Here is a 22,036-nt window from a genome sequence, read left to right on the forward strand (position 1 = left end):
GTGGGCAGGAGGGGGGCAGGGTGGGGGGAGTGAAGGGGGTAAAATGGAAATACTGTAATAATATAATCAATAAAATATATTTTTTAAAAACGTGTTCCTGCTAATAGTGGAGACTGAACGAACACGCAAAAACAAGCAACCTAGTAAAACTCAGAATTACCTGCCTGTATACAAAGGTATACTTTAAAGAGCCAAAAGTCTGAAGAATGTTCGGATAGTTTGGAAAGGAAGACAAAAGATGTTACTAAAATGACTGTAACAGTCCTGGCTGCTGTGGCTCAATGGACTGAGCACCAGCCTGCAAACCAAAGGATCGCTGGTTTGATTCCCAGTCAGGGTACATGCCTAGGGCCAGGTCTCCAGTAGGGGACACACGAGATGCAGTCACACATTGATGTTTCTGTCTAAAAATAAATACATTTAAAAAATAAAATTGAATAACTGGAGTTGGGGTCAGGGCCAAGGTCAAGGCCAAGATCCAGAGAAAAGCAACAAAAAGGATTAGAGGAATGGATTCTAATGGTTACCAAGAAAGGTGAGCCCTGGCTGATGTGGATCAGTGAGTTGGGCACTTTTCCCCAAAACTGAAAGGTCTCCAGTTTCACTCCCAATCAGGGCACAGCCTGGGTTGTGGGCCAAGTTTCTAGTTGGGGGTGTGTGAGAGGCAACTGATTCATGTTTCTCTCACAATCAATGTTCCTCTCCCTCTCCTTCTTCCTCCCCTCCCCTTTCTCTAAAACTAAATAAAATATTTTTTTAAAAAAATAAAACTGAAAAGGAATTGAGGTTTGTCAGTTTCTGAGTCTGAGGTCAAAACATATTAGTCATCTGCCAGCTTTGATCAGCTTTGTCCAGTTTCTCTGTTTAAGTGACCGAATAGTTATTCAGGGGATTAAAATGCTTTGTTTGCTCCAGGTCCCTTTCAAAGAGGGGGATAGGATAAGGTTAAATAATTTGCCCAGGTTCCCTAGCAGGCAATGAGTTCAACTAGCATACTAATTTTAAATCCCAGGGCTGTCTATGGGCTGTTTAATGCACCAATTCACAACATTTCTCTTAAGCATGCCCCCAAAAGACCACAACAATGAAAGATGTAAAAATTCTCTGCAAATTTCCATGTGAGAAAAATTAAAGAAACTAAAGAATGCCAAGCCTCACGGCTGAGGCCCATATAAACATCATCCCTTTGTGCCCCCCTAGACTGATGACACAGGATACAGTCCATTTGATAAGCTGTCAGCAGATGGCTAGATCCCTCATTGTACCTATTACCCACCAATGTAAATTCCAAGCAGAAGCCGTTATCCATGCTCCAGACAACAGATGGGGAAGAGGAGGTATGGCTGGTCTGAAATCAAGAAGAAGGGGTGGACACACACAAAAAAATACTTGTTCTCAAATCCATGAGGTTTTCTGTAAAACAAATCCATCACAGAGCAAATGGAGCACACTGGTGTATATTCAACTACTTCCAAAAGGTGTCACAAAAAGATCAGGACTGTTTTGATTATATGCCATTCTATACTTTCAGCAAGGAGGGAGGAAGTAAGGAAATCAAATGATGAACCAAAAGCAGGTAATACTTGGTGCAAGTCAGACTTCTAATATATTGTAAAGAAGACAGAAAATCAAATAGCAAATGACAACTCTAAAAAAGAATGGAGCTCACTCAATACTACTAGCTAAAAACCAGTGGCCTGGGGTTATGCAAATGACAGCATCAATTATTATTTGCCAAATGGCCAGCCTAACTCAGCCTGACTTCTGTACATACAACCTTGAGGGTTAAATGTACGTACTGTGCCTCACTAAGTTCATTGCCCCATCAGGAGATATTGACACAAACACAGACAGAAACAGCAGGAATTGGACAATTAGACAACACGATCAAAATGGGATTTTTTTCTGTTAAGTTTCTAAGGCAGAGACAATATAACTGTATGTACAGAAGAGAGATAAAGGGCCACTAAGACCACTGGTCCTTACAGATACAATCAGTCAAACTGTCTGACATTTTAGCCCTTCTACTGGGAAACTGTAAATTTTAGGGCTTAAATCGCTATGAGAATCTCTTTCTGCTAAAGCCCCAATTCCCACTGCAGCAGCTCAGTTCTTAAGCCACCTCTGCCATTAACTTGGCTGTGTGATTTTTGGTAAACAGCATGACCACTCAGTAAATTCATTTCATGTCACTCACACCTGCCAAACTAATGTGCATAAGAGGGCTACTCATGCTTGAAGAAATACTTATGGGTGTAATTGGTAAATGCTACTGATATTCAGCAAGGAGTTTAACGATGTTGCTGCTTACTGATCCTGCTTGAGGATCCAGCTTGAATTTAGATGTGAGGTGATGCTGGTTCATCATACAAACCTGTATCAGTCTACAGTCACAGGTCTTTGAGAAGTCAAACAAGACCAAAAAGAAACCTGACACTAGGAATATTAATCAAGAACAGAACTTGGGCACAAAAACTGTCCTTCCTAATGCTTCTAAAGCTGGCAACGTAGGTAAGGGGAGGGTCTGTGTGACAAGGTTTTGAGAATTAAATGTTTTACAGACTATAAAATGGGAGATGGGGAGATTAACCAACTGCCCTCCAACTCGTCTATTTCCTGGCCTAAAGCAATACCATCCTTGTTATAGACAAACCTACACTGACTCTGAGGAACAAGACCTTTCTATAAAGCCAAAATTGAGTCATCCTGTTGGGAAACACACATGAGAAATGTTTCTGCTAAGCTTTCCCTTTTATTTCAGCCAATGTCTCCCTTTCCTTATCAGGACCTATGATGTCCATCGAATTTACTGGCATAATGTAGCCTAATTAATTCAGCTAACTGACTTGCCAAAGCATTTCTTGATACTTAGTATATCCCCTTTGGAATATACAGTCGCAGGAAACATTTAACATCTCTTTGTCCAGGCTCAAGCCTTTCTAAGAACCTTTTCTTAACCTTAATAAGAAAATGCATGCTAAAATACCTCAAAATAAACAGTAAAGTACTAAATCAATGTAAGGTAATATTAACAATACTTACTATCATTACTCATTGCTGCAACCAAGTGAGAAAACTGTTTCCCACCATCTGTTGTGAATTTTTAAGGACTCACATCAACTTTTTAAAATCCACACATTTATGCTTCCCAGGAGGAGCCATTGGTAGGTTATGGAACACTGGAGTCATCAAAGACTAAGTCCCCCAATAGGTTAGAGATTACTATTTAAATGATACAAAACAGGGACTTAGAAGTAAAGGATAGGAGTCTAATTCTGAGTTAGCTCAAGGATTCCTAAGCATAACTCTATTCAGAGCTTGAACTAAGCACAGGACAACAGAAAATACACAGGTGACAGGAATCTGTCCATAGCCCCCTAAACATCCATCTCTCTGCAGCAAACAGCTCTAAGTGCCCTAATCTTCTACACATACCCCCAAGGGTAACCTGGTCAGGTTAACTTCTCTGGGGAAACAGAAGTAGCAGCAAAAGATGAATAAGGATGCAAGATGAACAAGTGTACCTGACTTCAGTAGAGAAGAAACAAGTTTCCTTTTTCCACCGAAAACGCCTAAATCATTTCTAAAATAGTTATCTGTTGCATCCCCAGCCACTGCTTAAAGGAGAAAAGACTCACAGAATATGGGCTGTCAAAAGCTAGAAGTGAGCCCTGGCTGGTGTAGCTCAGTGGATTGAGAGCGGGGCCTGCGAACCACACAATCGCGGTTCGATTCCCAGTAGGGGCACATGCCTGGGCTGCAGGCCAGTTCCCAGTTCCCGGCAGGGGACAAATGAGAGGCAACCATACATTGATGTTTCTCTCTCTCTCTCTCTCCTTCCCTTCCCCTCTAAGAAAAATAAATTTAAAAAATCTTTAAAAAAATTTTTAAAAAAAGCTAGAAGTGAAACTCTGCTTCATTTTGCAGATGATCAGACTGAGGTCCAGGAACAGGTATTTTCCCCTAAGTCACACAACTAATTAATGCCAGAACTAAGTCTCCAGAGACTTCTAAAAACCTCTCAAAACATTTCCACTAAAAACCATGGTCCTGCCAGGTTTGACATCATTACAGCAGCAGGAGCCCCAGTTTGGCTGAATTTAATCTTTTGTTAACCTTCTAGATATGTGGCTGCCAGAGGCCTCAAGACCCCTTTGTGGAAGAGGCACCCTCTGACCCTGACCACCTGCCATCCAAAAAAAGCACTCCTGTCCCAAAAGCCTCATGCAGCAGCAGCTGAGATGTGTTGTTTCCTCTCATTAACAAAAAGGGCATTCATTTAAAAAAAGAAGAAAGAGAACTGGCTCAAATTTAACACAGAAGGTCTAGCTGGGAGAACCCTGGATTTCCTTCCTGTGAATGGCATCACTTCCCAAGAAGCCCTCTCTTTAAAAAAAATTCCTGCCCCTTCCAACCCTTCTTGATGATGAGAGCCACTGAATTAATAGCAGCCTCTTATTCCAAAGCTATCTGCATCTCTTGGCACATCTACAAAATGGGAGGGCTTGATGCCACTTACCACCTTTTACAGATTGGGAAACTGACGCCAGGAACCTGCAGTCAAAGGAGCTCCTAGAACACAGAGGTAGCAAGCAGGCAGGCCACAAGTAGTCATTGCCATGCTAATCAGCCTCAGCCTCCCCACAGAGGCTGCCCTGCCATTCCACTGACAGCTTGCAAGTCCAAAGAGGGTAGGTTACCTTTCCTACCCAGATAATTCATCTTTTGGCCACAGACAAGTTACTTTGCTATCCCTGGGCCCCCAGCAAGCCTGCAAAATGGAGACAATAACCTTAATGTGCTGCCCCACACAGGGCTGTCACAAGTCTCCTGAGAACAACCTACAAATATAAAAGCGATAAAGATTCTAATGACAGGTTTCAAAATTATCCCTGAATAAAAGACACCATGTTTTCCACCACCTGAAATTTAAAAAAGGTTTGTTGCCCTTTTTCCTCTTCCTTCTCCTTCAGGATTTTATAGTTTTAGAACATCTCCTCACACAGAGTTACAGAAAGACAGTCTCACTCTTGGTCCTCAACCAGATTATTTTTACGTATCTGGCACTTTCCTTTTGAATCCTTTTTACGTATCTGGCACTTTCCTTTTCCAGTTGTTTTTCTTAGCATAGGTATTGAAAGGTAAAGAAATCAGCTCTCTGAGTGCTCCTGGACCATGACCACAGGAGACAGAATAAGAGTGGTAAGATAGAAAGGTTTGCAAAAAAATAATAAATACCATCTCATCATGGATAGAAACCAACAACCTAAAGTTCGCGAGTCAGCCTGGGGCCTGTTTCAGAGTGCACTTAGAGCTTTGTGCTCTTCCAACCCTCATAATTCAAAGGCAGACTTCACCCTAATAGCCTAAACTCCAAAATGAAAGAATAATTAAGGGAAACCTGCACAAGTATTTCTCCAAAGTACTGTCATGGAGACAAGGAATGTTATTTGATCACCTCCAGGAAAGAAATGTCACCAGGTATCTGGGAATTAACTATGACAGAGGACAGGGGGGCTGGGCCATACTCTCCAGATGTGATTCAGAAAGGGCACCTGACTAGGGTTGGACTTCCTGATTGTGAAAAGCCGCAGCAGGGCTGGGTAGGGACAGGCAGCCAGCCTGAGAACAAGTTGGCTCTGGCACTATGTTCCTCCTCTCCAGTGTGAGACTAACGCATTGTTCAGAGGTGAAAGAAAGCAAAATCTGAGATATGTACAAAAATAGATCTTTGGAAAATCAGTTTTAAGACTCCCCCTTTCCACAGGGATGAGGTGCTCTACACTGCTGAGTGTCTTGAGTACAGAAGTGACTTATCACTAAGGCTGCCCAGGAAAAATTCAACAAACTCACATGCATCATGGTGACCAGGTGACAGGGGTTGAGCAGGTAGATGACGGTCTTGGTGGCGAACTTAAAGCCCACCTCCACCCCGAAGGTCAGGCACAGGGCTACTAAGAGCAGATTCTTGCTCAGCGTCTCCTTGCCTTCCTCTGGCCGCTGGGTCACCTGCTCTGGCTGGCAGCCACGGCCATCCCTACCGTCCTCCTTCGTCTGCCTCAGGATGTGCCGCAGGGCCACCAGGATCTCCAACAGAGCCACGGTCAGGACCACCACACTTTCCAGCAGCCGCTGCTGCCAAGAGAGGAAGGCAGCACAGTCGGGGCCCCCATTGCCTGCAAAGCTGGGGTCCACGCCCCCATAGAGCCAGTCCAGAAGACTTTGGTAGGTATACCGGGACATGATAGGAAGCGGTTCCCCTCAACCACCGTGCAGGAAACAAGAGTGAGATGGAACACAAGCTCAGAGAGTTGCTCGGGTGGTGGGACCTGTACGGAGGGCACACCCCCACACCCGCACTTCACTTCAGACACGAGGGCACCGAAAGCAGGGGAAGGGAAGCTACATTCGAGGCCTGGGGTTAAGTGCTGGCTCTAACTTGTCCCCACGGCTGTCTGGGGAGCCCCCCGCGTTTCTCCAGTGGCCACCAACGAGGCAGGGTTGAAATGAGCCGTTGGCCAATCTAAAAGGAGAGGAGAAAAAAAAAAGGTCTCAAAGAGGCAATTGCATCGGAATTACGAAGCAGGGAAGGGTAACTAGCGAAGGAAGAGACAGGGAACCGGGACAGTGGCGAAGTAAGCAGGGGTCAGGGGAAGCCGGAGGCCGAGTGGTTCAGGACCGAGGGGACCCAGCCGTGCCGCCGGAGCGAACCAGGGGTAAAGGGATGAGAGGGAGGGCACACGGGAAGGAACTAGCGGGGCTGGGTAGTCGGGCTGGCGGCGAGGATGGCTGGGACGCCGGACTCCTCCTCTCACGCACTCGTCACAGAGAATCGCTTACTCCTCCAAACGCCTGGCCCCCTCTGCCCCCAGCTAGCAACTTCGCCGGCGTCGTGTCCCTCCGGCCAATTTGGAGCCGCGCAGGTCCAGCCACCAGCCTCCGGCTCCCACCCTCTGGACAACACCTCCCCCAACCCGCAGCCCGCCCGGGACCGGGCCCCTTAGCGCGGGCAGCGGCGGGAGGAAGCCCGCAGGGAGAAAGGGAGGGAGAGAGGAAAGGAGGAAGGCCGGGCCGGCCAGGGGCTGGGCTATGGGCCCGCCCCCTCCCTCCGCAGCGCCGCATCTTCCCACACCTCACGCCCGGCTGCAGGAACCACCGCCTCATCCCTTGGGGTTCCACTCACCGGCAGCTCGGCCCGCCACCCGCACTCAGGCCACCTCTCGGCTCACGCGCTCCCCGCACCGTGGCGCTCGTTGCCCAGGCGGCCACAGCCGCTGCCGCCGCCGCCGCCGCCTCACGAGGCTCCTCCTCCTGTCTTCCTCCCCCCCCTGCAGCCACCGCGCTCGCTTCCTCCTCCTTCCCCTCCCTCTCTCCTCCCCCTCCTCTCCATCCCCCTCGGTCCCCCCGCCTCCTCCCGTTCCACTAAACCTTGTTCCCCCAAGCTCGGAGGCCCAAGACTATCCCACCTCGCCTCCTTCTCTCTTCGGGACACCTCGCTCCCACCACCGCTGCCCCCAGTCACACCTCCCACCTTGCCTGTTTTCGGCTCTCCATGCCCTCTCCTTCCTCCGAGTTCAGTCTCCGCCTCCTTCACCTCCTCCCCCTCCTTCCTAGCCTGCCTCGTAATTCTGCATTCTTGGAGCTTGCATGCGGGCACATCCACCTTCCTTCCCCTACGTGTGCTGAAGGTGCCTCTTTGGTGAAGCCTTTTGACTGACTTAACATCCTGCGACTCGATTCTCTAGGGCACTTCTTTCTACACCGGACACCTTGTAGGCACTCAGCCGGCTCTGACTGAGTTCTCTGGGCAGGGCGGGGGTGGGAGACACTGAAGTCTGTTGCTGAGCAGCTGGCCCAGCTTTGCTTCCGGGTGTTGGTTGGGTCTGGCCTTCTGCTCCCAGACACTCCTCCTTTTTGACCTGGAATACTACACTCGTGCAAGACCAGGATGGCACTTTCTCTCACCTTGCTACCCACACCCCACTCCTCACACTTCAGTGCCTAACATAAAGGCCTCTAGTCCTTTTCCCTGCTCTTCCTCCTCCTGCTTGAATAGGGTATTTTTCTCTCTTTACCTTAGTCTACACAGCCCACCCCTGCCACTTCCTCTCCAAGCCCTCTTTCTCCCCTTTCTGCTATTATGCCTTCAATCAGAGACTGACTGGACCAAAACAAACTTCTCCTGATCTCTTTCACTCTCCTCCTTGCAAGGTAGCTGCTGCTTCCCAATCCGCACTTGGCAAGGGGTCCTAACACTGAAAGGCCAACCAGGACAATGTGCTTATGGACTTACCCAAAAATTGCATAAAGACAGCTGGTTAAAATAGGTTCCTCCCTTCCCTGCTGCTTTCTACCCACAGGCTGTGCTTTGCTTTTCTTGGGACAAGGAAACAGAAAAAAACTTCCTTAAAATCTATCGCATGTTGCTCTAATATTTATTGAAGACTCACAATGAGTTAGGACAGTATTCACAAAAACAGTTAGGCACCTTGCCTAGGAAACACTTCTGAGTGTTGGCTGCAAGCCAGACTCAAAGTATAAAATACTGTATACTGTATTATCAAGCCATTGTTCTTCCATCCTTTACAAGTCTTGTTTTCACAACAAATTACAGCCTCAGAGCCAAGAGCCTTGTTTAATCCCAAGCTTCTGTACAGCCTGTACCATAGGTCCAATGCTCTTTAAGTGCTAATTAATAAAGAACAACTACAATCAAGACTTGATACAGAGGCTTACTCACTCATTCTCCTTGGGTGTTTGTTAAATTCTCTGCAACATAACCAGGAACATGAAGGATAAAGCTGTAGAGCTCCTGGAAATGACATACAGCATCTGAAGACCTCAAGTTCCTATGTTCAAGGAAGTAACAATGTGGTGTGAAAAACAATATAAATGGAGCCCCTTTAAAATGGAGTTGGAAGGACTTCAGGTCAGAAGGGAGTCATAGGTAGATATGCTTCACATCCTCACACAACTACAACAGGAATCACAACTAACCTCAAAACAAAAACATCCACAACTGCCAGAAAATTGAACTGTATGGGAATCTGACAACCAAGGATTAAAAGAAGCCACATACATCCAGATGGACAGGAGGGATGGAGTCATGGAGCCAGGGCAGAGAGGATGCAGTGTGGTGCAAAGAGATGGTGGCAGCAGTGGCAGATGGGGTGTTCCCACATTCACATGTGGTGGATAAAAATTGGGAGGAATATCTTGGGAGCAAGCAATCCCAGCCACAGCCAAGGGTTCTAGAGTTGGGAAGATACAGCCTCATAACTTCTGGCAGTAAAAAACAGTGAGGGTTGGAGTGGCAGAAGAAACTGCTGGTTACTCAGAAGAGTCTGTTTAAAGGGCCACTGGCACCTAAAACGTATGCAAACCCTCCCACTCTGGGAATTACCACTAGGACAACAGCCAGGAGGGTGCCAGTCACATAGGCAAGTAGGTGAAATGATGGACTGAGTGCCAGGGAAGCTTCCAGAAGCCAGGCAACAGCGTAGTCCCCTTTTTGACCCATCTCTCCCACATAGCACCACAAACCTGTGAAGTGGGTTGCCCTACCCTGGCAAATACCTAAGTCTCTGCCCCTTACAACTTAATAGGTACACTAAGACAGGGAATCAAAGCATTTCTACCTAATACACAGAAACAGATGGATGCTGCCAAATTGAGGAAACAAAGAAATATAGCCCAAATGAAAGAACAGAACAAAACCCCAGAAAAAGAACTAAACGAAATGCAGATAACCAACCTATTAGATGCAGAGTTCAAAACACTGGTGATCAGGATGCTCACAGAATTCACTGAGTATGGCAACAGCATAAGGGAAGAAACGAAGGTTACACTAAGGGAAATAAAGAAAAATCCGCAGGAAACCAACAGGGAAGGGAGGGAAGCCCAGATTCAAATCAACGATTTGGAACATAAGGAAGAAATAAACATTAAACCAGAACAGAATAAAGAAACAAGAATTCAAAAAAATGAGAAAAGTATGAGAAGACTCTAGGACATCTCCAAAAGTACCAACATCTGAATCATAGGAGTGCCAGAAGGAGAAGAGGAGGAGCAACAAATTGAAAACTTGTTTGAAAAAATAATGGAAGAAAGCTTCCCTAATTTGGTGAAGGAAATAAACATACAAGTCTGGGAAACACAGAAAGTCCCAAACAAGTTGGACCCAAAGAGGAACACACCAAGACACATCATAATTAAAATGTCAAAGGTTAAACATAGAGACTCTTAAAAGCAGCAAGAGAAAAGCAGAAAATGTCCTACAAAGGATTTCCCATCAGACTATCAGCTGATTTCTCAAAAGAAACTTTGCAGGCTAAAAGGTACTGGCAAGAAGTATTCAAAGTGATGAAAAGCAAGGACCTACAATCGAGATTACTCTATCCAGTAAAGCTATCATTTACAGTGGAAGGGCAGATAAAGTGCTTACCAGACGTGGTAAAGCTGAAGGAGTTTATCATCACCAAGCCATTATTACAGGAAATGTTACAGGCACTTATTTAAGAAAAAGAAGATCAAAATGATGAGCTTATAAAATGTCAGCACCTGGCTGGTGTAGCTCAGTGGATTGAGCGCAGGCCTGTGAACCACACGATCGAGGTTCAATTCCCAGTCAAGGCACATGCCTGGGTTGCAGGCCAGTTCCCGGTTCCTGGCAGGGGACGCACGAAAGGCAACCATACATTGATATTTCTCTCTCTCTCCTTCCCTTCCCCTCTAAGATAAATAAATAAAATCTTTAAGAAAGATTTTTAAAAAGTCAACAAATTTACAAGTATCAACAACTGAATCTAAAAAAACAAACTAAGCAAACAATAACTGGAACACAATCATAGATATGGAGATTATTTGGAGAGTTATCAGCAGGGAGGGGGAGAATAGGGGAAAAGGCACAGGGATTTAGAAGCATAAATGGTAAGTACAAAATAGAGAAGGAGATGTTAAGAACAGTATAGGAAATAGAGAAGCCAAACAACTTATATTTATGACCCATGGACATGAACTAAGGGGGCGGGGATCCCTGGAAGGAATGGGCATGCTGGGTAGAAGAAGCAAAGGAGGGAAAATGTGATAACTGTAATAACATAATCAATAAAATATACTTAAATAAAAATGCCCGATCAGGGTACTTGTCTGGGTTGCGGGCCAGATCCTCAGTCGGGGCCCTGCAAGAGGCAGCTGATGAATGTGTGTCTCATGTGTTGCTGCTTCTCTCCTTCTTTCTTCCTCCCCTCTTTCTGAAAATAAATTTAAATAAAATAAAAATATCCCTGGCTGGTGTGGCTCAGTGGATTGAGTGCTGGCCTGTGAAGCAAAAGGTCGCTGGTTCAATCTCCCGTAAGGGCACTTGCCTGGGTTGCAGGCCAGGTTGCCAGTAGGGGGCACATGAGAGAGAACCACACACTGATATTTCTCTCCCTATCTGTCTACCTCCCTTCCCCTCTAAAAATAAATAAATGAAATCTTTAAACAATAAAAAATAGAAAGGAGTTGGAGCTTTCTTCCCAGAGGAGCTTCCTTTCACATCTTACTCTTCAGATTTTTGGAATGTTAAAACTGGGCAAAGTAACCTTTGAGTGTGTCTAAAGCAGCACTGTATTCCAAACAACTGTTTGCTAAGATAACAAGAAAGCAGACATTTATCAATATGGCACTGACAATTACAGAGTTTTGGAATTAACATCACTACATTAATTTACCTGCACTTACAGAAATGCTTTCATTCTATTTATTTCTGTAGTTGTTACCCTTCCCTTTCTCATAAATGTCCCTCACATTCACCTTCTATTCAGAATGCTATTTGGATTTCTGCTTGAATCAGTGCTTCCTGAATATCTATACTTTTGGATCTCAAATAAATGATTGTTGCCTCTCATTTGGCTTTTTATTTTAGGTTAATGGATTAGAACAACAGAATAAATGGCTTCATTAATCCCTCCAATTTCCATGCTTAACTTCAGTCAAGAATTTGGCCTAGAGACTCCTTGTGTTTGCAAATTGACCATCTTTAATGACTGTAGCCAGGCCAACTTCATCACTGGAGCCACAGATTCTTTTTCATAGAGTAGCCAAGTGTTTTTAGGACCTGGATTCCAATTTCATTTATTTCTTTTTTTTTACTTGCTGCAATTTATTCAACCTATCTGTGCCTCAATTTCCATCTATTAATTGAAGGGTTATTATCATCCAATTCCTAGGATTCTGCACATTCGAGTTGAATTATGTAGAATATCATGTAGTATCTGGGGCATAGAAAGTGCTCAGTAAATATTACCCATTATTTTTACCCAGTTCTGCATCTGTGCGTGACACACACAAATTCAGTGCCCTCTCCCACATGTGTATAAACAATCCTAGCCATCCTTCAAATCCCAAGTGAAATTGTACTCTCCCAAACCCCACCCACAGCTCCCAGAGCTCTGTCCCTCCTCTGAATTTCTGTAGCCAGTATGTCCTGCGCTACTCATTTTATTCTGAATCACATACTGCCTTCTATTGTTTTCTTATTCGAGTCCTGTCTCCCACACTAAGATCTTTGACAGAGGGGATGGGTCTTAATCTTTTCTCCCCGCCCCCCACCACAGCACCTAGTAGAGTGGCAAAGACAGTAAGCAGTAGACAACTAGGAGATCATTGTCCTCGTAATTGAACCGAAACAGTGTGTCAATTTTTAGAAACTCAAAGAGCTTCACACAATGTCCTGATCATTTTCTTGCTGGGACACAGGCCAGAGGCTTCCTGTCTCTAAAGAGTAACCAGAGCAAATTAGCTTTGCTTTTTAAGTACAGCCTTGAAGCACACCATGAATAAGGAACTTGGAACCCAAGCTCCATTCAGTGAGACCTTGGGGAAAAGTATCTCTCTGTGTTTCAGTGTACCCAGATAAAATGAAGAGCTTGAAATAGAATGGTTACTAAGATACCTACTGGCTCTAATATTTTATGATTCTAGGAACTCAACCTTTCCACCTTTTAATCCAAGTCATGTTTGAATCTTAAAACTTTAGAAAGCTGGTCTACCTGACTTGGTGGTCTAAGCTCCCCTTTCCCCATTAAGACAATATCCTAAATTCCTTTGTCCAAAATACCTTCCCAGCTATAAGTTCAGCTGACCTCCTGTGAAGTAAAAAGTGTCAAAATTATTATCACAGACAAACTGAGGTTCAGAGAAGTAAAGTGATTTGCCTAAGGTCACACAAGTTGGTGGCAGAGTGAGGACTGGAATTTGGGGTTCAACAGCATGAGCTTGCTCTTTGACTCAGCCATGTGACCTTTTCTCCTCCTGTGTTTCATATCTTTTGAATCCAATCCTGTCCCTCTACCCACAATCTGACCTAAAAGTCAAATGTGTGCATGATCATCCACAAGCAAAAAAATGCATAATTCTGATATTATATCAAGTATTATCAGTAAAAATAAACTGCATGTATATGGAGGAGAATGAAGAGAGAAGCCTTTGTCTTGATATATCTGCTTACTTCTTCTTTTTTCCACATAATCATTCAACATTAGCATTTATTCACAAATATTTACTGGGCCTCTATTATGTGCATAGGAATGATTTGAGCAGCAAGGGAGATACTTTTCCCCAAGGTCTCACTGAATGGAGCCTGGGTTCCAGGTTCTTCATTCATGGTGTGCTTCAAGGCTGTACTTAAAAAGCAAAGCTAACTTTCTCTGGTTACTGTTTGGAGACAAGAAGCCTCTGGCCTGTGTCCCCGCAAGGGAGCAGCTTTGGGGTGCTCCCTTTTGCCACATGGCTTAGGAAGCAGGAGAGACTTTGACTGGGAGAAAAGGAGTGAAAGGGCTCTTGCTGGTGGGCCATGAGAAGGTGCCACATGGCTTTGGATTAACTGGAGATTGTGGTGTCAACACAGCTGATGGTGCCAGGAGCCTGAATCATGGAATTCTACTTCTTTTCCTGAGATAGGGTACCTCAGACTAGGGCAGAGAGAGAAGGAAGGACTGTGTGCATCTGTGGGTATTCTAAAGAACTTTAGTATTTTAATGAAGACATTAATTCACTATTCTAAGTCTGTATAGCTTTTAAATAAATAATCCCTTTCCTTTTCACCAATCTCTGGCATTGAGAGATGTTTTTCCTTGTGGGGCGACTTCCCTCGCAAGTCCCCCTGTGTGCCACGGTTGAAAGTAAACAAGACTGAGACATGATGTGATCTGCTTGGGGAGGAGAGGTGGCCAGTTTCTCAGGGGAAAAAGGCATTGAGCCCCCTCCTCCAGGAGCTTTTATCAGGTTGTAATAGACAGGAATACAGGGAAGCAAGGACCAAACAGTAGATAACATTTCAAAGAAATCTGAGGGCTTAGTCTGAATCAATGTCTGTCAGGAAGAGAGTTTTTAGGGTTTCCTGCTCAAACCCTTAAAATATGAATGAAAGCACTCTTAGCAGAGCAGATTTCACAGGTTTATCAGGAAGTCTTTGTGATGCCAGATTTTTCCCCAGGACATGCTCTAGCAAGGCAAGGAGCTGCACCACTCCCCATCAGGTATTCAGGCTTAAGGGGATTAGAGCCAGGAAACCCTTCTCCCGGAGTACCTGGGGACTCTGGCTATCTCAAAGCCGGGGTGGGGGGGGCAAGAGTCCATTGCTCTTTGTTGCAGCACCCCCAAGTCCTTCCATGATGGCCTCCCAAGTGATTGTTTCTGGCCTAGGTTGCCCGTCCTCTGAGTGGTCTTAGCCGTCAAGGACTTCTGACCATGCTTTGGGGGCAGGGAGGAAACTGAGGCAGCATTTGCTACCAGAAACAAGCCTTGTCTCCTTCGGCTCAAATTCCAGAGGTCACTCCAGAGGTCGCTCACTCATCCTTAGCCACAGGGGGTCCAGTTACAATTCCTAAAACTAGGCAGAGCAGTCCACAACATTTCCTCTGGCAGCAGCATAGCAAACCTAGTAGTGGGGAGCCCCAGAGAAAAAAGGGGGGCCCTTTCAGTAATAGTTTATCATTCATCCCCCCCAGGTCTGTTCTGTAACAATTTCAGGGAATTAGTTTTCCTGGCTGTCTCCCATGTATACGGGACATGTACATATTATTAAACTTCTTTTTAGTTTTCTGCTGCTAATCTGTCTTTTATTATAGGTGTGGGGTTTCCACCAGGAACCTAACAAGGTAGAGGGAAAATTATTTTTTTCTCCCCCACAACAGTTACTCCTTATGGGCTACTGACAGGGAAGGAAAAGGAGGAAGCCTTCTGGAGTCTTGGCAGCACACTGTACCTTGATCTCGGTGGTCTTACATGGATGCACACATTCATGAACATTCATAGACCTGTACACTTCAAAGTTTTGCACTTTACCATATAGCAGTTATATCTCAATTTATTAAAAAGTTCAGAGAAGAGAGAAAACAGCTGCAGTTGGAATTGTCAGTGTCCAATTTAAAAAAAAACCTTTTAGGGCAGAAATCTTTTATGCAAGAAAGGGTTTATTGAGACAAATGCTCACCAGAAAAAGATCAGGTCCGGAGGCATGAAGTCTAAATCACCAACAATAGAACTAGGTGGAAAAGCTAAACATGCTCACCATCCTGGATTTGTTTAGCAATTTTATACATTATGTTTTAGGAAAGAAAGATACAAGTTGTTTTGAAGAGTTTACATTGGCTACAGATAAAAGGTAAAGTGGGGTGGCAGTTCTAGGACAGGTACACAGTTCTGAAAGTTAATGCATAAGAATTATAGGTTTGATGAACTGTCTCATTTCACAATATGTAATATTAATGCATATACATAACTTTAAATCGTTAAAACTACATTCCAAATAGTACATTTAATTTTAATGTTTAATAATTATTAATCAAAATTATATATTTAAGCTGTTTTGATCAATGTTCTATTAACAATAATGATGATAATTACCCAGTCTTTTGTCAGGTGGCCCACTGCTATTAACTGGTTAATTACTCTCATCTCTTTCTTTCACTCTGTGACCCACTGTAATTTAATTTCAGACATCTTAGAATTTTTCTCTTGTCATCAAGAGAATCTTTGGGGAGGAAGCAGTGGTGTTTGGGGATGTAAGTAAATCCAGCCCAGGGGTTTTCATCTCTAACTACAATTTAGAATCAGCTGGGTAGCTTTTTAATAACACTAATTTTTGGAGGATCCAAGATGGCTGCAGAGCAGCTGGAAGCTCTGTCCACTTGCTCCCAGACCTGGACCAGTCTTGCAGCTAAATGACAGAGCAATCGACTTGAAAATCCTGCCGAGAGTGAGTGAGAGTGTGTGTGAGTGAGTGTGTACAAGGGCCAGTGTGCAGGATGTGTGCGTGAGTGGGAAAGAGCCTAGCAGAGCAGCTGCCACTGCTGTTGCTGCTGCCCATCCCAGCACTTCTGGCTGCACAGATTTGGGGTGGGAGCCATTTTGAAGAATTTTTAAATATCCCCATTGGGAACAAGCCTCCAGACAGCCCACACCTCAGCACCCAGGAGTGTCTCTGTGCCCTCTTCCCTGGCAAGGCCGCACACCCCACCGCTGCCAGGAGCCAGAATCCAGGGACTACAGTAGTTACTGAGGAAGGGGCTGTTGCCTCCCTGACCCAGGCTCCACGGTAACTGCAAACAGGACAGAATCTGACTGAGAAGGTTGTGGACTAGCTCAGGAGCAGAGAGCTCAGGGGGGCGGAGAGAGACGGTGGGGGAGGGGGCAGTACTGGCTGCAGAAACAGCGTGGTGGGAACAGGCCCGCCAGAGGCTAAGAATCACCGGAGGGAGTTGCAAGAGTGCCCCACCACTGCCCCACATCATGCTGTGGGACTCTTCCGAGCACCATCTGGGAGAGATCCAGAGAGAAACTTTATCTAAAATTATCAGAGGCTTTGGCAGGCTGTGGCCAGCCCTGACTGAGAGACTTTGGGCTTTTTGGGAAGGGGAAGTGCATAAAGAACAGGCCCTTCCAGGGCTTGGTGCTGCAGAGAGGGGGCCACAAAGAAGCTCTTTTAAAACAGGAGCACAGGTGAAACAGGAAACTCAGCAGGGACGCTGTGATTCCTTGCGAGAAAGGCCAGAAAATGAATACCTGAGATTCATTGTAGCCAGGCAGGTCCCATCACATGCAGACATGCCTAACCCCCCATGTGTGGGACTACAGGCTCTGCAGATCATTGAGGCCAGGCCCAAGACTCTCCACCTGGGCACATATCCACAGGGAAAAGCTAAAATCTCTGAAAGGGCCCTTTTTACCAGACACTGTGAGCTACACTGCTCCTTGGGCCCTGATCCACTGAAAGCAGCAGAGCAGGGAGATTAGAGACAGGTGCAACAAGGTTGTTCAAGGCCCTGCTCAGCCTCTGCACCTAGACAGAGCTGCTGTCAGCACCAGGAGGAAAGAGTGGCCCCTTTTACATGGACTGGCCACTCACAGGAAATAGACTAATTCACCAGAAACCATTCATTATTGGAAAGAATCTGGGACAGACCAAGATGAGTGGCAAGAGGGTAGGGCAAAATTCCTGCCAACTTCCCTGAAGTTTGAACAATGCCCCCCAAGGGTGATCGAGGGTACCCACCCTTCCAGTACATCAAAGGCCCCCTCTGGGGGCAAGTAGAGAAGGTACTGGCAGTCCTCTCAGGGCATTAAATGAACTACTCCTGGGCCCTGGGCTGATGGAATGCTGACAGAGTGGAACAGTGGGGAACAGCCAAATCTGAAGGAGACAGCCACAGACTGTGGATTGCTTGTAGTCTAGGGCCAGATAGGACACCATCTGACTTTACCAGGTGCAGATCCAGAAATAGAAGATAGTAGTAACACTGAATTCTACTGAGATGAATGCTACCAGTGTCTGCTTCATTATTTGTGTTATTTTCTCTCCTGCATAGTGTTTTAATGTTTGTTTCTTTTCCTTCAAGTTTCTGCTTATTATTTTCACTAGTTTTTATATTTTAGTTTATTTCAAATCTCATATTTTGCTCCTCCCTTCTCTTATTCCACTTTACCTTCTTTTTTCCTCTTCTTATTTTTGTTGCAAATTTTATTTTTTTCCTGCCCTGGTTGGTGTGGCTCAGTGGATTGAGTGCTGGCCTGTGAACCAAAGGGTCACTGGCTCTATTCCCAGTCAGGGCACATGCCTAGGTTGTGGGCGGGGTCCCCAGCAGGTGGCACATGGAAACATGAAAACATTGATGTTTCTATTCCTCTCTTTCTCTTTCCCTTTTCCTCTCTCTAAAAATAAATAAAATCTTTAAAATGAATAAATAAACTATATATATATATATATATATATGTGTATATTTGCTACAACTTGTTTCTATTATGCATTCCTACTATTCTCCCTACCCCAGCCTCTCAAAACCATTTTTCTTGTAATTAGCCACCTCACATTCCTTTTCTAGGTCTTAAAATACCCTTATTCCATCTCCACCGTCATCAGTCTTTACTTGTTGCTGGTTGATGTGGTGGGTTTTTTTTTATTTTAATTTTTATTTAATTCTTGTTCAAGTACAGTTTTCTGTCTTATATTCCCAGCCCTGCTCCCCCAGTGCTCCCCACCTCCCTCCCATTTCCACCCTCCACCTTAGTTATTGTCCATGTGTCCTTTATACTTGTTCATGTGAGTCCCTCCCCTTTTCCCCTATGATTCTCTCCCCTCTCCCCTCTGGACCCTGATGTGGTGGTTCTTATTGCATTTCTTCAATTTTATTCCTAGATCTTCACTATTTTGGTATTTCAAATCTCAAATTTTACCATTCCTCTCTCCTACTCCATTTTTGCTTCCTCCTGCCCTTCCTTTTTTTGTTGTTTTAAATTTTAACTTTTCCCTGTCTTAGCCTGGTTTTCATTCCTCAATATGAATCATTCTTCCCCCTCTGTCCTCTCAAAATCACTTCTTTCCTCTAGACATCTGATAAGTTTTTCTTTCTTTTTTCTTTGCATTCTTATTCCCATTCCACTGGTATTAATCTTACTCATTTATTATTGATATTGCAGTGGTGGATCTTCTCTTCCAATTTGGTTCCTAATTTTTTCACTACTGTTAAAATTTTTTCTTCCATTTTCTTACTCCATATTGCCTTCTTCCTTCCCATACCCCCTTCTAAAATTAGGATGGAAATTCTTTTTCTTTCTTTCTTCACCTTGTTTCTATTCTGTATTCTTATTATTTCCCCTCCCTCTACCATCTCAAAATCACTTTTCTGTAGTTTATTATCTCATATTCATTTTTCCTGTATTATAATACTCTTAATGTCTTTACACCTTTATTAATATGCTCATTTGTTTTTGATACTGTGAGTGTGGGTGGGGACTACTACCATGAGTGTGGGTTGTGCTTCCTGGGTTGTTTTGTTCTGGGAGCACCTTTACAACAGCATACAAGATGTGGTAGTTGGTATGACTCTCAGACAGTTAGTGGGAGGGAAGAGCCCACCAAAGAATGACCCAACAAGAACCAAAACTCAATTGCAATAAAAGAGCCCACATAAACAGCATAAAGGGCATCCCAAGAGCATCCTGTTCAGGAGATCAAGGAGACTGCACCACTGAGTCCCACGGGTCTCCTACTATAGAAGATCACATCACAAAGACAGGGAGTCAAAAACACATGAATCTAATATGCAGAAACAAAAAAGAAGAGTCACATAACGTGGGGATGCAAAGAAACAATCCCCAACCAAAAGAAAACAAGGAATTCCCAGAAGGCATGTTAAATGAAATTAGGCAAGCAATCTATCAGACACTGAGTTCAAAATAATGCTTATTAGGATGCTCAAGAATCTCAGCAAGAACTACAAGGAACTCTGTAGAAGCTACAAGGAATTTGCTGGGAACTACATCAGCATGAAAAAGGACATTGAAACTATTAATATGAGCCAGGAAGAAGTGAAGAATACAATAGATGAAATGAAGAATACACTAGAAGTAATTAAAGCAGGCTAGATGAAGCATAGGATCAAATCAGCAAGTTGGAGTACCTGTTAGAAAAAAACTCCCAGACAGAGCAACAAAATGAAAAAAGACTCATAAAGAATGAAGATGGTTAAAGGGAGCTGAAGGACAACATGAAATGTAATAATATTCATATCATACAGATACCAGAAAGAGAAGAAGTGGATCAAAGGTTAGAAAACCTGTCTGACAAAAGTAGTAACTAAAAACTTTCCTGATTTGATGAGGGGAAAAATATCATGCAAGTCCAGGAAGCACAGTGGGTTCCAATCAAGATGAACCTAAAGAGGTCCAAGACACATCATAATTAAAATTGTAAAAGTTAAAGCCAAGGAGAGAATCATAAAGGCACAAAGGGAGAAACAGCTAGTAACACACAACAGAGCTCCGATAAGGCTATGGCTGATTTCTCAACAGAAACACTATAAGCCAGAAGGGAATGAAAATTAGTGGAAAGCAAAGGCCTGTAAACAAGACTCCACTACCCAGTAAGGCTCTCATTTAAAATGAAAGGAAAAATAAGGATTTACACACACACACACACACACACACACACGCACACACACACACACAAAAGGCTAAAAGAATACAACTCCACCAAACCAGCACTGCGAGAGATGCTAAAACAACTGCTATAAGAAGATGAAGAAAAAAAGAGAGAAAGAGAAGAATACAGGTAAAAGAGGAAAAGTGGTAATGAATAAGTACCTATCAATAATAAACTTAAGTTAAAATGTATTAAATGCTACAAACAAATGACAAAAGGTACCTTAATGGATAAGAAAACATGACTGGCATATATGTTGTCTACAAGATGCACACCTCAGAACAAAAGATCTACACAGACTGAAAGTGAAAGGACAGAAAAAAGAGAAATGTTCCAAGCAAATGAACATGAAAAGGTGGAGTAGCAATACTTACTTTGGACAAAATGGAGTTCAAACCAAATGCCACTAAAAGAGACAAAGAATGTCACTACATAATACTTAAGGGAATAGTCTATCAAGAAAATATGACCCTTGTAAACATATATGGACCTAATATAGGAGCACTTAATATACAAGGAAAATCTTACAGGCAGCAAGAAATATATTGACAGCAACACACTCATAATAGGGGATTATAACACCCCATTGTCAACAATGGACAGATCTTCCAAATAAAGGCTCAACAAGAATACTGTGGCACTGAACAACACTCCAGATCAATTGGACTAAATTGATATATACAGAACCTTTCACCCCAAAGAAGAAAAATATACGTTCTTTTCAAATGGACATGGAACAGTTTCAAAGATAGACCATATGATAGGACACAAAACAAGCCTCAACTAATTCAAGAAATTCAAATAATATCAAGCATCTTCTCAGATCACAATGGCTTGAAACTAGAAACCAAACTCAAGGAAAAAACTCAAAAACATTCAAATACATGGAGGCTGCATAACATGCTATTAAATAATGAATGGGTTAGCAGTGAGATCAAGGAAGAAATTTTAAAAGTTTTTGGAAACAAATGAAAACACACAACAGTCCAAAACCAATGGGACACAGTGAAGGCAGTCCTGAGAGGGAAGTTCATAGCAATACAGGCCTACGTAAAGAAAAAAAATCTCAAATAAACAACCTAACACTACCTCTACAAAAAAAAAAAAAAAAAAAAACCTAAAGGAACAACAAAAAACAAAGCCCAGAGCAAGTATGAGGGAGGAAATAATCCAGATCAGAGCAGAATTAAATGACATAGAGACTAAAAGGAAATTGAAAGGATCAATAAACCCAGGATCTGGTTCTTTGAAAAGATAAACAAAATTGACAAGCCTTTAACCAGAATCATCAAGAAAAAAAAAAGAGAGGACCCAAATAAACATAATCAGAAATGAAAGAGGAGAGATTACAACTGATGCCACAGAAATACAAAGGATTGTAAGGAATTACTATGAAGAATTATATGCTAATAAATTGGGCAACCTCGGTGAAGTGGACAAGTTTCTAGAAACATACAATCTTCCAAAACTGAATCAAGAAGAAGCAGAAAACCTGAATAGACTGATAACAGTTAGTGAAATTTAAGCAGTAATCAAAAGTTCCTGACACACAAAAGGCCTGGGCCCAATGGC

General features: G+C 43.6%; 1 protein-coding gene across 5 annotated transcripts in view; it reads right to left on the minus strand.

The window, feature by feature from the left end:
* Nucleotides 1–7,305, minus strand: part of TMEM164 (transmembrane protein 164) — a 209,874-nt gene extending 202,569 nt beyond the window's left edge. Inside the window, exons 1-2 of one of the 5 annotated variants that reach the window (XM_037045904.1) lie at nt 7,184–7,305; nt 5,854–6,523 (exon numbers count right to left, since the gene is read on the minus strand). In XM_037045904.1, the coding sequence (XP_036901799.1) occupies nt 5,854–6,243 (390 nt within the window). In that variant the 5' untranslated portion in view covers nt 6,244–6,523; nt 7,184–7,305. Of the gene's footprint in view, nt 1–1,276; nt 1,299–5,853; nt 6,524–6,819; nt 6,991–7,183 lie in introns of those variants that run through there. The other 4 variants (XM_037045905.1, XM_037045908.1, XM_037045907.1 and 1 more) reach the window with 4 other exon arrangements.
* Between the last annotated feature and the right edge of the window lie 14,731 nt (nt 7,306–22,036).

This window comes from Sturnira hondurensis, unplaced genomic scaffold (assembly GCF_014824575.4).
Source record: "Sturnira hondurensis isolate 20B ecotype Veracruz unplaced genomic scaffold, ASM1482457v3 Scaffold0004501, whole genome shotgun sequence".
NCBI classification, from domain to species: Eukaryota; Metazoa; Chordata; class Mammalia; order Chiroptera; family Phyllostomidae; genus Sturnira; species Sturnira hondurensis.